Source organism: Mycena indigotica (assembly GCF_014461135.1).
Source record: "Mycena indigotica strain 171206Taipei chromosome Unknown Mind.scaff0006, whole genome shotgun sequence".
Taxonomy (NCBI): domain Eukaryota; kingdom Fungi; phylum Basidiomycota; class Agaricomycetes; order Agaricales; family Mycenaceae; genus Mycena; species Mycena indigotica.
This window is the reverse complement of record NW_023503005.1, coordinates 2,580,102-2,591,609: the sequence shown is the minus strand read 5'-3', so window position 1 is coordinate 2,591,609 and position 11,508 is coordinate 2,580,102. Positions and strand designations below refer to the sequence as shown.

The following is an 11,508-nucleotide window of genomic DNA, read 5'->3' as shown; positions in this document are numbered from 1 at the left end:
AGTATTATGTAATTGTCATTGGTGCCACTACTTTTTTTTTTCCCGACTCTGAGCGGTACTTAGTACACTAGATGAAGCTATGTTTTTTTAATCGTGCCTTGTTTAGGGTTGAGATGTTTATCGGCATGACATGGCCGAAAAATGCCATCACGGACCACAGGGACTAAAATTGCATTGCTTATATCCATTCTACCAAGACTCCGGGACTCCCCTTCCGTCGTTCACCCACTTCCACTGGGTTTTGCCTGGTCAGTGTTCGCTGTCTGTCTCTAGACAAATCTTTTCACAGACCTAAAAACAGCCGGCGTAGATGATGCCTGACGAGAGTTCCCCGTCAACAGCGTCTACTTCTCCAGTAGCTCCGCGGCCCAAACCTCCAAAAACAACTACAACTACTGGAACCGTTCGTGGGCGCTCTTCTCCAGCTGACCAGAATGGAGACGGGCCTCGTCCAGCAAAACGTGCTCGCAAGGCCATAAACTGCGAGCCTTGCAGGAACAGCAAGCTCAAGTGCGACAGGTGAGTAACAACAACAAAACAACGACAACTCTCTCACACAATTCCTCTCAGAAACCGTCCATGCTCATCGTGTGTCCTTCGTGGTGCGTATTTCCTCTACTTCGCTGGGTCTTACTTGCTCAACCCTAAGATAGGGACATCAGCAATGTGCTACCAAGACGGTCGAGGTCCAGAGGAGGGAAGTTATAGTGCTCGCCCTGAAGACAACCAGTGTGTTTTCTATCTTTATCGCTCTCTACCCCCCTCTAACTCGCTCTCAGACGCGTCGACCCTGCTCAGGAGATTGCCCGCCTACGCCACTCAATATCACTCCTAGAGTCCTACATCTATCCAACTCAGCGACCTTATACTGCCGTGCGCCGGGCTAGCGAGCTGCCGCCTGTCGTTCTCAAGAAAGAAATTTTCGATCTGGACATCTCAGACAAACTGCAACCTCCTCCAGCGCCAGGCATGTTGGAGAGTCATAGTCATGGCGGAACGTATACCGGTCCTACCAGTGCAAAAACCCATCTACTTCCATTGGTATGTCTATCTGCTTGGCCCGTCCCCTTTTCTGATGCACACCCTAGTCTGACTCGCGAGGATCGGACGATTCGGGCAGTCGTCAAGCGAGTCAAGACGCAAGCAGTGACGAAATGGCTATGGGCATGAGCCACGAATACGACCGCGACCTCCTGGCTACGTTACCCGCGGTCGATGTCATCGACGGTCTAATTGCCTACTACTTCGAGTACTGCAACTGGATCTATCGGCACGTGAACCAAACGACCTTCATGCACCATTGGGAACGGTACAAGAATGGTTCTTCCCCCGATCGCATTATTCTCAGTACCGCTTGCGTAATCATGGCTCTAGCGACATACTATCTGCCTCCCCAACATCGTCTTCTTGAAAACTACTCTGAGACACCTGAAGAACTTGGCCTCAAGTACTTCGATGTCTCCACCACAGCTTTGCAACGTCGGCAAGCGGATGTCAAAACCTACAGTCTGGAACTTATCGAGCTCCTCTTGATTCGTTGCCATTATATGACGACCACGAAGCGCGACAGTGAAGAGATTTGGCACGCCAAGGGCGAAATAGTAACAATCGGGACCGCGATGGGTCTCCATCGTGATCCTGGGAAATGGAGAATGCATCGAGATACTGCAGAACGTCGAAGATGGGCGTGGTGGCATATCGTTCTTCTGGAAAGGCCAGTTTTAGTCTTCGCATCTTCTTCGGACTTGTCATAATTAATTTCAACGCTCAGATGGCAAGCATTCATGTTTGGACGGCCAATTTCAATCGCGTCTCACCACTTTGACACACAACTGCCGTCATACTGTGACCCGACATTGGACAAAACGGGACGTTTGTTTTTGCCTAATATCGCCCTTTTCAGGCTTGCTTTCATTCTTGGCGATATTATGGATGGTTTGTCAATCAGCTGATGCATTCATGCCTGCCCTCACCTTTAGTCTACAGATGCAGTGTCTGTTCGCCCAGTCCCTTACGATAGCGTCCTCGCCAACGATCGTGCCTTGACTCAGTGGATGGACAACCTTCCACCAGAACTCGATCTTGACGAGTACCGCCTAGCACGTAATCTTGCCTCTCCCAGCCCAGCCACCCGTCGCCTTGGAGTGCAGAGTGTTGTGGTCAGAACATCATACTACCACATCCGCTTCACCCTTCATCGGCCATATGCGAGCACGGGACCGACTTCTTCCAAGATCAATGGAGAACTCTCCAAGAGCGCACAAAGCTTGGAGATCGCAGTTAATGCGGCGGACAAACTTATCGCCATGACCTCGCAGTCTCGACCCGACTTTTTGGCCACCTCCGCATTCTCTGTCCCTGGCCACATGAACTGGGGCCCTTTCCACTGCTTCTCGGCAGCCATGTTCTTTTCGTTCCAGCTCATCACGAATCCCGACCAGCCTGGAGCTAGTTTATTCCGCGCTAGCATTCGCAAAGCAATGACGACGCTAGAACAGAATCGAGGGATGGCTGTTGCCGACAAAGGATACAACATACTGCATTCCTTGGCTCCCCTCTACTCCGCTGATTTCCCGGTTCTGCCCCCAGATGTTCGCGAGAAGGAAAAGGCGAAAATTCTGAGCGTGGTCCGCAAACTCGCGTTCCCGTATCATGACTCGTACAAACTACGACGCTCCAATGGAGACTCGCCTGGTGCACGTGCCAGCACGACGTCCCCGTCCAACACCAACTCGGCAAGCCCGCCGTTGATTCTACCCAATCCTCTACCCCAATATGAGCACAACAACATCTCCTCAGTACGCACAATGCCCCCACCAATCTACACCCAGTCAACACACTCGCCGGAAGGTCACATCCGGTCACCCCAACAAATGTCGCCTCCGGTAGTCGGGCACGGCCAGCCTGGACCACCCGGTTCATATCCAGCGTACAACATGCCTCCACCCCAGTCGGGCTACACGGAAGCGCCTCGTTATGCGCAATACTCTCATGGCGTTGATGACGAAGGGTGGGGCGCTGCTATCGGCTTTGGGCAAGGCGAATGGACTCAATTCTTGGACGTGATCCGTCCTGACCAGGCGCCAAACGGCTCAGGCCCGTCAAATGCTGTTCTCCCGCCACAGCGACACATGTCAAATCCCGAAATACGTTGAAAATATGATGACCATTTTCTCCAAATCTTTTTTCCGTGGTAATCTGGATAGGATGGCTTATTCAATATTGTACTTTAGCTGCGTCGTCGCTGCAGAGCGATAATACCCACTTCTGTTCTCTTGCTTAACCTATGCAGTATAAATGTACGATAGTGTTCAGTAGAACCTTATTTGCACTATGTACCTCAGCCTGAAAGATTACTTTTAGTCAGCCTCTGCATCCGCTTCAGCCGATTGTCCAACTGCACTCTCAATTGGGAAAGACCGGGAGGAGGTGGCTCCAAACCGGCAGCAGCCACCAAGACTTGGTCAATTAATGTGTAAGGCAGCCATGTGGAAGCGGCGTGTTTGGTGGTGTCCCGCGAAAGCCGCGAATCTGCCTATTCAGAATGGTCAGCGTGTGTCGAGGTTTGGCAGCTCGCTAACCTTTTGAATCAAGGAAAGTGTGTGAGCTATACATTGGTCGAAGTCACCTGACCGAAGGGTGGCGTGGATGAGATATTCATGGTGATGTTCCTAGAGAGAGAGATGAATAAATCAAGCTGAAGCAGCATTTGATATACCTCTAGGGAGTGGATTAACCAGAGGGGCGGGGGTGTGGTTCTTTGGGTTCCCAACAGCGTTTCCAGCGTTATTTTGGTGTAGCGATAGTCTGTGTCCGGGCCATCATACCTCTCGAGCACTTGTCGAAGGTAGCGCCAGCCTCGGTCAGCGGGGCTCCCCGGCCACGAAGAGACCTTGTCCGTTAGCAGCCAATCGGAATTGTCCTCTTGCCTGTAGTGAACGATAAGCACAAATAACGCCTCCTCGAAAAAAAAAAACTTTCATGACTGCATCAGGATCTCGAGATAAGCGCACACACTGCGTCGTAAGCTGCGCAAATATGTCTGTCATATCAACTTTGAGGCTGTGAGCAGTGGACATTGCGAGGTTGAACTGTCGAGCTTGCGCAAGCCTCAGCACGATCGACTCGGGGGGGAGATCTAAGATCAAACTGGGTCAACACTGGTTCGGGGCAACCAACTACGGGGAGCCTTACCAGTATATGAAGCCAGTGCAGGCTCCCGCTTTACGATATTCATTTGAGCAGATAAAAGGGCGTGTTCATGCTGTATTTCCGACAATGGAACAACCTCCACGTCATGGTTGCCCGGAGTAAATTTTGATTCTGGGATGTGGCTGGATAGCCTTCTTCGTTTGTGCGGTGGTTGCTTGAAAGCGTTTTAGAGGCAGGCTGACAGAGTTGCAAAAAGCGCTCACTTCTCTAGCATATTCAGTGCTCGAAACGGGTAATAGGAACCACGCGTTCTTTTGTGCAACCAAGGACAATGAGTTGATGGCGATCGTCAATGCCTGGAGCTGTTGAGAGACCAAAGTAGGTGCAGCGGTTATGTCCGATGCGATGATATCTTGTAGTTTTCGCGCGCGCTGGTACATGACCAGAGCGGCTAAGACGGAGTTGGCCAGATTCGCAAAGAGCATCGAAACTCACCACTGCGATGATTCCCTTTGAAAGTATACCAAGAGTAGAGAATACGCGAGTAACTAGGCTGGATCCGCGGGTCGATATTCCGAGCCTTGAATGCTAATGCCTCTTCCACCTCGTCCGCGAAGCCGGGGAAGCTGTACGAGACCAGCTTTTCGACCGCACCATCTTCGCACATGCGGTAAACCAGCTGACCAACGCCTTCCCGCTTTCTGCATAATTTTGTCAGCCTTCGTTCCGGCATGAATAAATCGAAAACCAACTCTTTGTCGTGTGGGGTAGCGACCAAGGCCGAGTATGCATCATCATATAGGCTCAGCTCCGTGTAACCCTTGATGACAGTTGCCCACAGTGGAGAGGTGTCTACATCCAAAGGAGCAACAGACAAGGCCATCTGGGTAAATGAGACTTCGTATTGAACAAGCGCTGCAGCCTTAAACAGTTTCGCGGCATGGAGATAGAAGGTGAAAGCGGAGTCCGGTGCTTCAGATGTTGGAAGCACGTAGTACAATGTTTCGTGATCCTCTGAAGAGAGGGCATTATTTGGCGCTAGATGAGTCAGTCGGGACTGATAACGTAAGCTGACCACTGACAAAAAGCACCAGCGAGCTTCTCGAGTATATGAGCAGATTCATCGGGTCGATGTGTACTCAGGTATAGTCGTGCTTGGACATAATTGACACCAGCAGTTCGCGGTAGACATGTTAGAACCTCTCCGGCAGCAGCATATTGACCCAGTGTACGCAGTCGCTCACAAAAGATGACTTCGTACTTGGTAGCCATAGCGGGAGAAATGGACTGAAGCAAGCCTGTAGAGTCGAGGAAACGATGGGCTGCCCCAGGTAAGCCAAGGGTGTCTGGATGCCCAATGAGGAGTGTGTGGATAAGTGAATATGTTGGCGTGAAATGCGTGCCCCGTAGACTGCGCGAAACTTGCATATTCTGCAATCGTGAGATGACATCATCTGCGGCATTCTTCGAACCATCGCTAGAGCCAGCAGTATCACCAGTGGGTTGTTGAGAAATCAGGCGGAGAACGGCGATACCACGAAATACGGCAAACACCTCGGCCAACAAAGCCGGATCCCAGCTGTCCAACTCCTCAGAGCAAAAGAAGAGCAATGTGAGTAGAGCTAGACAAAGGTCATAGCGAGCATTGACGGTGACAGTAATGTATGCTGCCGTAAGCGCTCTGGACCAATCGGACTGTGGAGGCGGAAGGAGAAGTTCGACTTCATCTTCCTCTCTTTTCACATCTGAGTCAAAGCCGCCGATGATGTCCAGCGCCGTCCGGATAGCACCGTCAAGATCAGGCACAGTCTGTAAACGGCCTGCCATCCAGGCTTTTGCACCGTCGTCAAGTTGGTCTTCAAAACCAACTCTAGCAGCCTGATCTTGAACTATATCTGCGAAAGAGAATGCGCTTTCTTGTTGAACAATGTCAAGCAAACGGCTCTCGAGGCTGAGCATGAAGGACGTCCCTAGTTTCGCCTGCAGTCCCCATAGAACTCCGAAAATTGCATGCGATGGATCAACAAGCCGGTCTTCTTTAAGATTGCGTTCAAGACGAATAGCGACATCTTCCGATACAAGAGCGCCGACCCTTTCTCTTTCAACGATGATAATATCATTTTGACCTCTGGCTGCAAGAACTAGTGGCCACCGGGCACTCCGCTCGAGTTCTCGGCATCGAGCGATGAAGCCCTCCCAGTCTCTTTTCAATGCGCTCCAATAGTTGGTATGCTGCAATGCGCCGGTGTGAGGATCCCGTTGAAGACTGACAGTACAACCAACGACTGCGGCAATGTTTTCGCCTACACTCGCGTAGGTTGTTGTTAGGGCGGCTGGAAGTGGGCCAGGAAGAGAAGCACAAGCATCAGAGTATTGTTCGATAGCGGTTCGTAGGGTGAGCGCAGAAAACATTCCCGGTCTCATGATGGCCTCGAAGAATTTGGCAGTAAGAGAAGCAGGAGAGACAAGTAGTTCGTCCAAGTAGGCAGGTGTAAGCTCTGGTTCAGAGGCATAAGTGGAGTTTTGCCAGATAATGGGCTGAGTTCCCCCATTGTCGATGATTTCCTCGACCCGTATCGTCGTTTTCTCCACCATAGATTGACCCTGACGATCCCAAAGAGTGTACAGAACCTCACCGACGACCATGAAATCCTGTAAGTGACAATGCGCGCTGTGCCTCGAGCACTCGATTGTCCCCACATCATAAAACTGGTCAGAGGCGGTGTCGGTGAGCTGGAATCGACCACCTGAAGCCGCCGAGGAAGGAGTGGGGATGAAAGCAAGGACAAAGAAATGATCTTCGTTCCTTGGAGTGGAGAAAACACGAAGAAGCGTTTGTCGTTCGGCTTCTAGTAGAGTCGAACTATTGAGAGCAGGGCTCGCTTCTCGGCCAGATACCGATGAAAGCAATTTTGTCGCAACGCAGCCAATCTTAGCTTTCCAGAAGCGCAAAGTGCGATCCCGTGAAAGAGTCCAAACATGGCCGACATCAGTTGGCCAGGTGTGAGTCGCAATGGAGACGATTTCGGCAGCACTTGAAGGCGTGGAGGAGAGAGTAGGTATGAATGATGTTAGGGAGGACAGAAAGGATGTGTGTTGAAAAGGAATTTCATTCCATTCGTCTACAGGTGCATCAGTTGAACTTCACGTAGGACACAATTGTACTCGGTCGACGTACCAATACCACTATCACCAGAATACTCTGACTCTAATCTGAGAATAGATCCGCCAGGCTGGCCGATCACGATGCAATGAGTGCCATGAACGTGAACAAGACCGCTCAAGGTGCCTTCCAAGTGCTTGATATGGTACTCGCAATGGGAGATATTTGGGAGCTGGCGGGCCCAAAGGTTCATAGCTGTGTCCACAGGAATGATGAGGCGGTATAACGACCCAGTGTTGGTCACTGCCAGTATGTGGAGTTCGGCTTCCCATAAAAATATGGCTGGTGCTGAGAGAATCATGGATTGGAAAACAAAGCGCACGGGGGCTACGCTTGTTGACAGGGACACAATCTCCAGAATAAATCCGCCATGAAGTACTCGCAGAAGAATAGTACCAGTGATGGGAGTGTGAAGAACGGCGGAGTAAGAGGCGTGTTCATTGGGAATTGTGGACGCGTCGGGAATTGTGAGGGAAGATGACGGGCGTGAGGATTGGATGGATATTGAGGTGGATTGCGACGAAGGAAACAGAGATGAGAGCTGGGCCGCGGTAATGAGGCCACGATCCATGGCGCGTCGCGTCAAGTTGGGAGGCGTGACTTGCCATGTCACGCGTTGATCATTGAAAGTATTGGGTAGAAAATACTTACCTTTCAAGACACAGAATATGCTCTCATTTATGCTTAAAATTTTCACACATGATGTAGAGTGAAACATATTAATAGAAGAACTAGGTGTAAGTTTTGAGGGACCAAGTCTTGCTCCCCACAGGTGGCCAGATATTAGCAGCTGGAAGAACAGCAAGGAAAAGTTCTCGTGAGCTATTCGGCTGGGTTGACGAAATCAAGTACCTTCTCGAGTTGTTCCACTGCCAGTGTCAGTGCGCTCATGTTGTCAGTGAACAAAGGAAGGTTCGAGAAAACACCAACCGTGTAGTCTCAAGCTAGATTGAGTGCGAAGAAAGATATGGATAGAGTCTCCGAGTTAGGACCTCTCGAAATACGTATCATCTAGATCAACTATTCATTAGAGTACAAGCTGCTCTACAGCAGTGAGACGGAACTGGACCCACTGATCGAGCGATGACTAGGCGGGGGCGGTCGCGGCAGTGCATACTAGCAAACCAGATCGAGTAAGTGTCGAATAGGCATGCCGGTGGAAGAGAGAACGCATGCGGAAAGCATATAGAACTCTGAGAAAGCTGACGAGTTACCTGATTAGCAGTTCAGTAGTTTGATTGGTCTTTTGATAGTCGACGCAGATCTTCTCTTCTCGGAAGGGGGAAGCCAGCGCCAGAGCTTTCGGAGGTCAAAAAGAGGGATGAGTGAATCTTCGTTTGAAGAGCAACTTGAACTGTGTGAGTGTAGTCACGGCGTGACACTGGTACTTCGTACCCTGGCTCTCTTTGAGTACTCTGATTTCTTTCCCAAGAGCTATGCGAAACTCAGCCGTGCTACTACGAGGAGGACAACCGACGGCCAGCTATCACTATGTTTGCGCCCTCACCCGCGACACATGCGTATCCGGCACTTTGCCATGTCCAAGTAATAATAATACCAAGTTATTACCAACCACTGGAAGGTGCCTCGAATCTACAACTTCATTGCTGCAAGCTGTTCTTGCTGCCGCAATTGGGTTAGAACCCCGAAATTGTCCTCGCTGCACCTGTCGCAACTCGTTTTCTTTTCTTCCCGCCGTCATCTATGTCGTTCAGCATCTCGATCCTTCTAACCTCGTATTAACGCGATTGTCCCTCGAAGACCGTCTGGGAGTCACTAATAATCAATCATGGCAATGCACTCACACCTCGTTTCCCTCACCGTTCATATAAGAACTTCAACTTGCGCGTCGTCTCACCAAGATGATGCACCGCATTCAAGTTCGCAATCCTTTACCGGCACCTGCCACCCAGCCCACTCAGCCGCGTCGCGTCAAGGGCATTTTACTACCGGCTGATCAAAGGGAGTGCCCTCCTGCCACTCACCCCAGCTATAACGCCAGTTCAGGTCGTCACGGTCCGATTATGTCTCTCGTTGAAATCATGACCAGGTATTCTGAAACGGGTATTCTTGTTTGCGCTGAAACCTGCATAGTCCATTCGCCTTTTCGACCGAGTCAGGGCCACGAATACCTCATCCTGAGGTATATATGGATTTAGTCAGTCCATCTACTACTGGTCCATACCTGTACGTTCTAATATGACAACGCAAGATTGCTCCAACAACTATTGGCGGCAAGTCCTGGGACTACATCGTTTGTACCTGAACTGCTACGCGCCAACTGATTGCTGATTGCAAGTCTCTTAGATTATCGACTCTCTAGACGGCCTCGACAAGCAATTAAGTCAACCCTACATTCTCTTTTATCCCCTCGGGTCCCAAGATGGCTCTGCCTTTGCTGTCAACGCTAATATCCGTACCATTCAAGGCTCGCATTTCAAGGCTCATGCTGCCTGGCGAGGTCTAGCTCTGACTTGGGATGACCATATCTGACCTGTCTTCAGGCAATGTTGTGATTGGAAAATTCGCAAATCGCGATGCTCCGTTTCATTCTCTGGTAGACGCAAACACCTGTGATTTCGTGATCGTTCGCAACTTTTTGCGGTGTCTGGGGTCACCTCGGCCTTGATGTTGCTACTGAGAAATATATGCCAGGAACTTGGGAATACTGTAGTTTTTAGATAACAAATGAATTACACGATAAACAGACCCTATAACTCATCCCTTCCTGAAGCTCTTCGGGCAGCTCGTCGCTGAGCTTCCTCGCGTTCAGCTCCCTCTCGCAATGACTGCTCCTGCTTGCTTGGATCACAATGATCCGGGATGGGACTGGCTGGATCAATTGGACGATGAGAGACCCTGCCAACTTTGGGATAGTCTTTGTGCTTAGCGAAAAACTGTTTCCAATGGAGCACTCCCTGCATCAGTTTTTTTGTCAGCGTGGAAATAATGCAAGCCCAGGTTCAGCGTACCTCCCATTCCTTGTAGGACAGTCCACGCAAATCATGCGTCCTGTGGGTTTCGAAGCATCCAGTCCCAAATGCCCTCGCAGCATCGATGCCAGTCCTAGATGTCATCGTAAGCCCTCAAAAACGTTCACAAGAGAACTAACATGAAATGGTAGGAACCGCCGGGTTGATAGGCCTTTCCCTTGCTCACATCATATACGTCGCCGTCAATCTAACAATAATGAGAAATTGGACATGGCCGCACAGAGAAACGTACCGCCAGATAAGTCGGCTTCCCGTATTGGCCGGTGTACTCGCTCAGTAGTCGTTCCGAGAATAAGCGCTGGTCCGTCTATGTTTGGAGGCATGAGAGCGTGTCAATCGATGTAATGGGCACGCACAGGCCAGAACTGCTTGAGTTTGTCGAATTGCGTCTCGTACTCCCAAGTATAGCTTCCAGTAATGAATTTTCCTAATAGGGCGCCGCCGACAAGCACATAGAGAAGGAATTTCAGGAGCCCAACAAGCCCCACTTCGACGGGTTGAGTGGGGTCTGGTGGTAGAGGTCCCACAGGCTCTCCACGGGCAATCTTGTCGTCACGAATCTTCTTCTTCTCTAACCACTCCTGGTGCAATCGTTCCTGTTGTTCACGGTATTCTTTATAGCTGAAGGAGAGTTAATGCCGAGTGAAGCTTCTTGGAAGGAAGAATCGGACGCTAAAAATGGTTGGTTGGCTTTTTTCGCTGATACCATCCGGTCAGGAATATGAGGATCTGCAACCTTAGGCTCTGTGGATGAGTTATGTTAGTTGTCTCTAAAATGGGTAGCCTCGGAGGCAACCTACCGCTCTCGGGCACGACATAGCGCTCGGGCTCCTGTCCAGTGAGTCCGCTCATCCACGACATGGTTGAGATGGAAGAGCGTGTGGAGAGTGACACGTCGTTATCGGAGAGCGCGTCAAAATCACGTGAACATGAAATTCCTTGTTCCTGACACAATTTTTCTGGTGATCTGGATTCGCCAGCCTGGGTTTGCCCTGGACAATCCCGCTCATTTTGCGCGCTGGCCGCAGATGAAGGCGCAATAGAATGTCACCTCGTTAATTTGATGTCAACGTTACCCTGACAGTCAAATCGCCTTCTCAAGTCTGTTTGTTCTCGACGCATACGACATAGAATTGGACGATTCGATTTCTCCCAGCCCTCATCAGCACCATATAAATAGCCTTTCACAGTCCTGCGAAC

General features: G+C 50.4%; 4 protein-coding genes across 4 annotated transcripts; 2 read left to right on the top strand and 2 right to left on the bottom strand.

Annotated features, from left to right (window-relative positions):
* Nucleotides 1-310: 310 nt before the first annotated feature.
* Nucleotides 311-3,155, top strand: MIND_00725100 (uncharacterized protein; the record flags this gene model as incomplete). The annotated part of the gene is made up of 7 exons (XM_037363952.1): nt 311-519; nt 571-602; nt 654-729; nt 780-1,041; nt 1,089-1,747; nt 1,772-1,935; nt 1,987-3,155. The coding sequence occupies 7 exons, from the start codon at nt 311-313 to the stop codon at nt 3,153-3,155; spliced, it is 2,571 nt and encodes an 856-aa protein (XP_037219596.1).
* Nucleotides 3,156-3,340: 185 nt separating this feature from the next.
* On the bottom strand, nt 3,341-7,886 carry MIND_00725000 (uncharacterized protein; the record flags this gene model as incomplete). The annotated part of the gene is made up of 10 exons (XM_037363951.1): nt 3,341-3,535; nt 3,582-3,671; nt 3,719-3,961; nt 4,014-4,138; nt 4,195-4,366; nt 4,416-4,603; nt 4,648-4,853; nt 4,905-5,190; nt 5,235-7,274; nt 7,331-7,886. The coding sequence occupies 10 exons, from the start codon at nt 7,884-7,886 to the stop codon at nt 3,341-3,343; spliced, it is 4,101 nt and encodes a 1,366-aa protein (XP_037219595.1).
* A 1,291-nt stretch (nt 7,887-9,177) lies between these two features.
* On the top strand, nt 9,178-9,808 carry MIND_00724900 (uncharacterized protein; the record flags this gene model as incomplete). The annotated part of the gene is made up of 4 exons (XM_037363950.1): nt 9,178-9,365; nt 9,410-9,473; nt 9,528-9,569; nt 9,623-9,808. The coding sequence occupies 4 exons, from the start codon at nt 9,178-9,180 to the stop codon at nt 9,806-9,808; spliced, it is 480 nt and encodes a 159-aa protein (XP_037219594.1).
* Nucleotides 9,809-10,026: 218 nt separating this feature from the next.
* On the bottom strand, nt 10,027-11,169 carry MIND_00724800 (Sterol metabolism-related protein; the record flags this gene model as incomplete). The annotated part of the gene is made up of 7 exons (XM_037363949.1): nt 10,027-10,233; nt 10,288-10,381; nt 10,428-10,495; nt 10,541-10,615; nt 10,665-10,929; nt 10,980-11,052; nt 11,109-11,169. The coding sequence occupies 7 exons, from the start codon at nt 11,167-11,169 to the stop codon at nt 10,027-10,029; spliced, it is 843 nt and encodes a 280-aa protein (XP_037219593.1).
* Nucleotides 11,170-11,508: the final 339 nt, after the last annotated feature.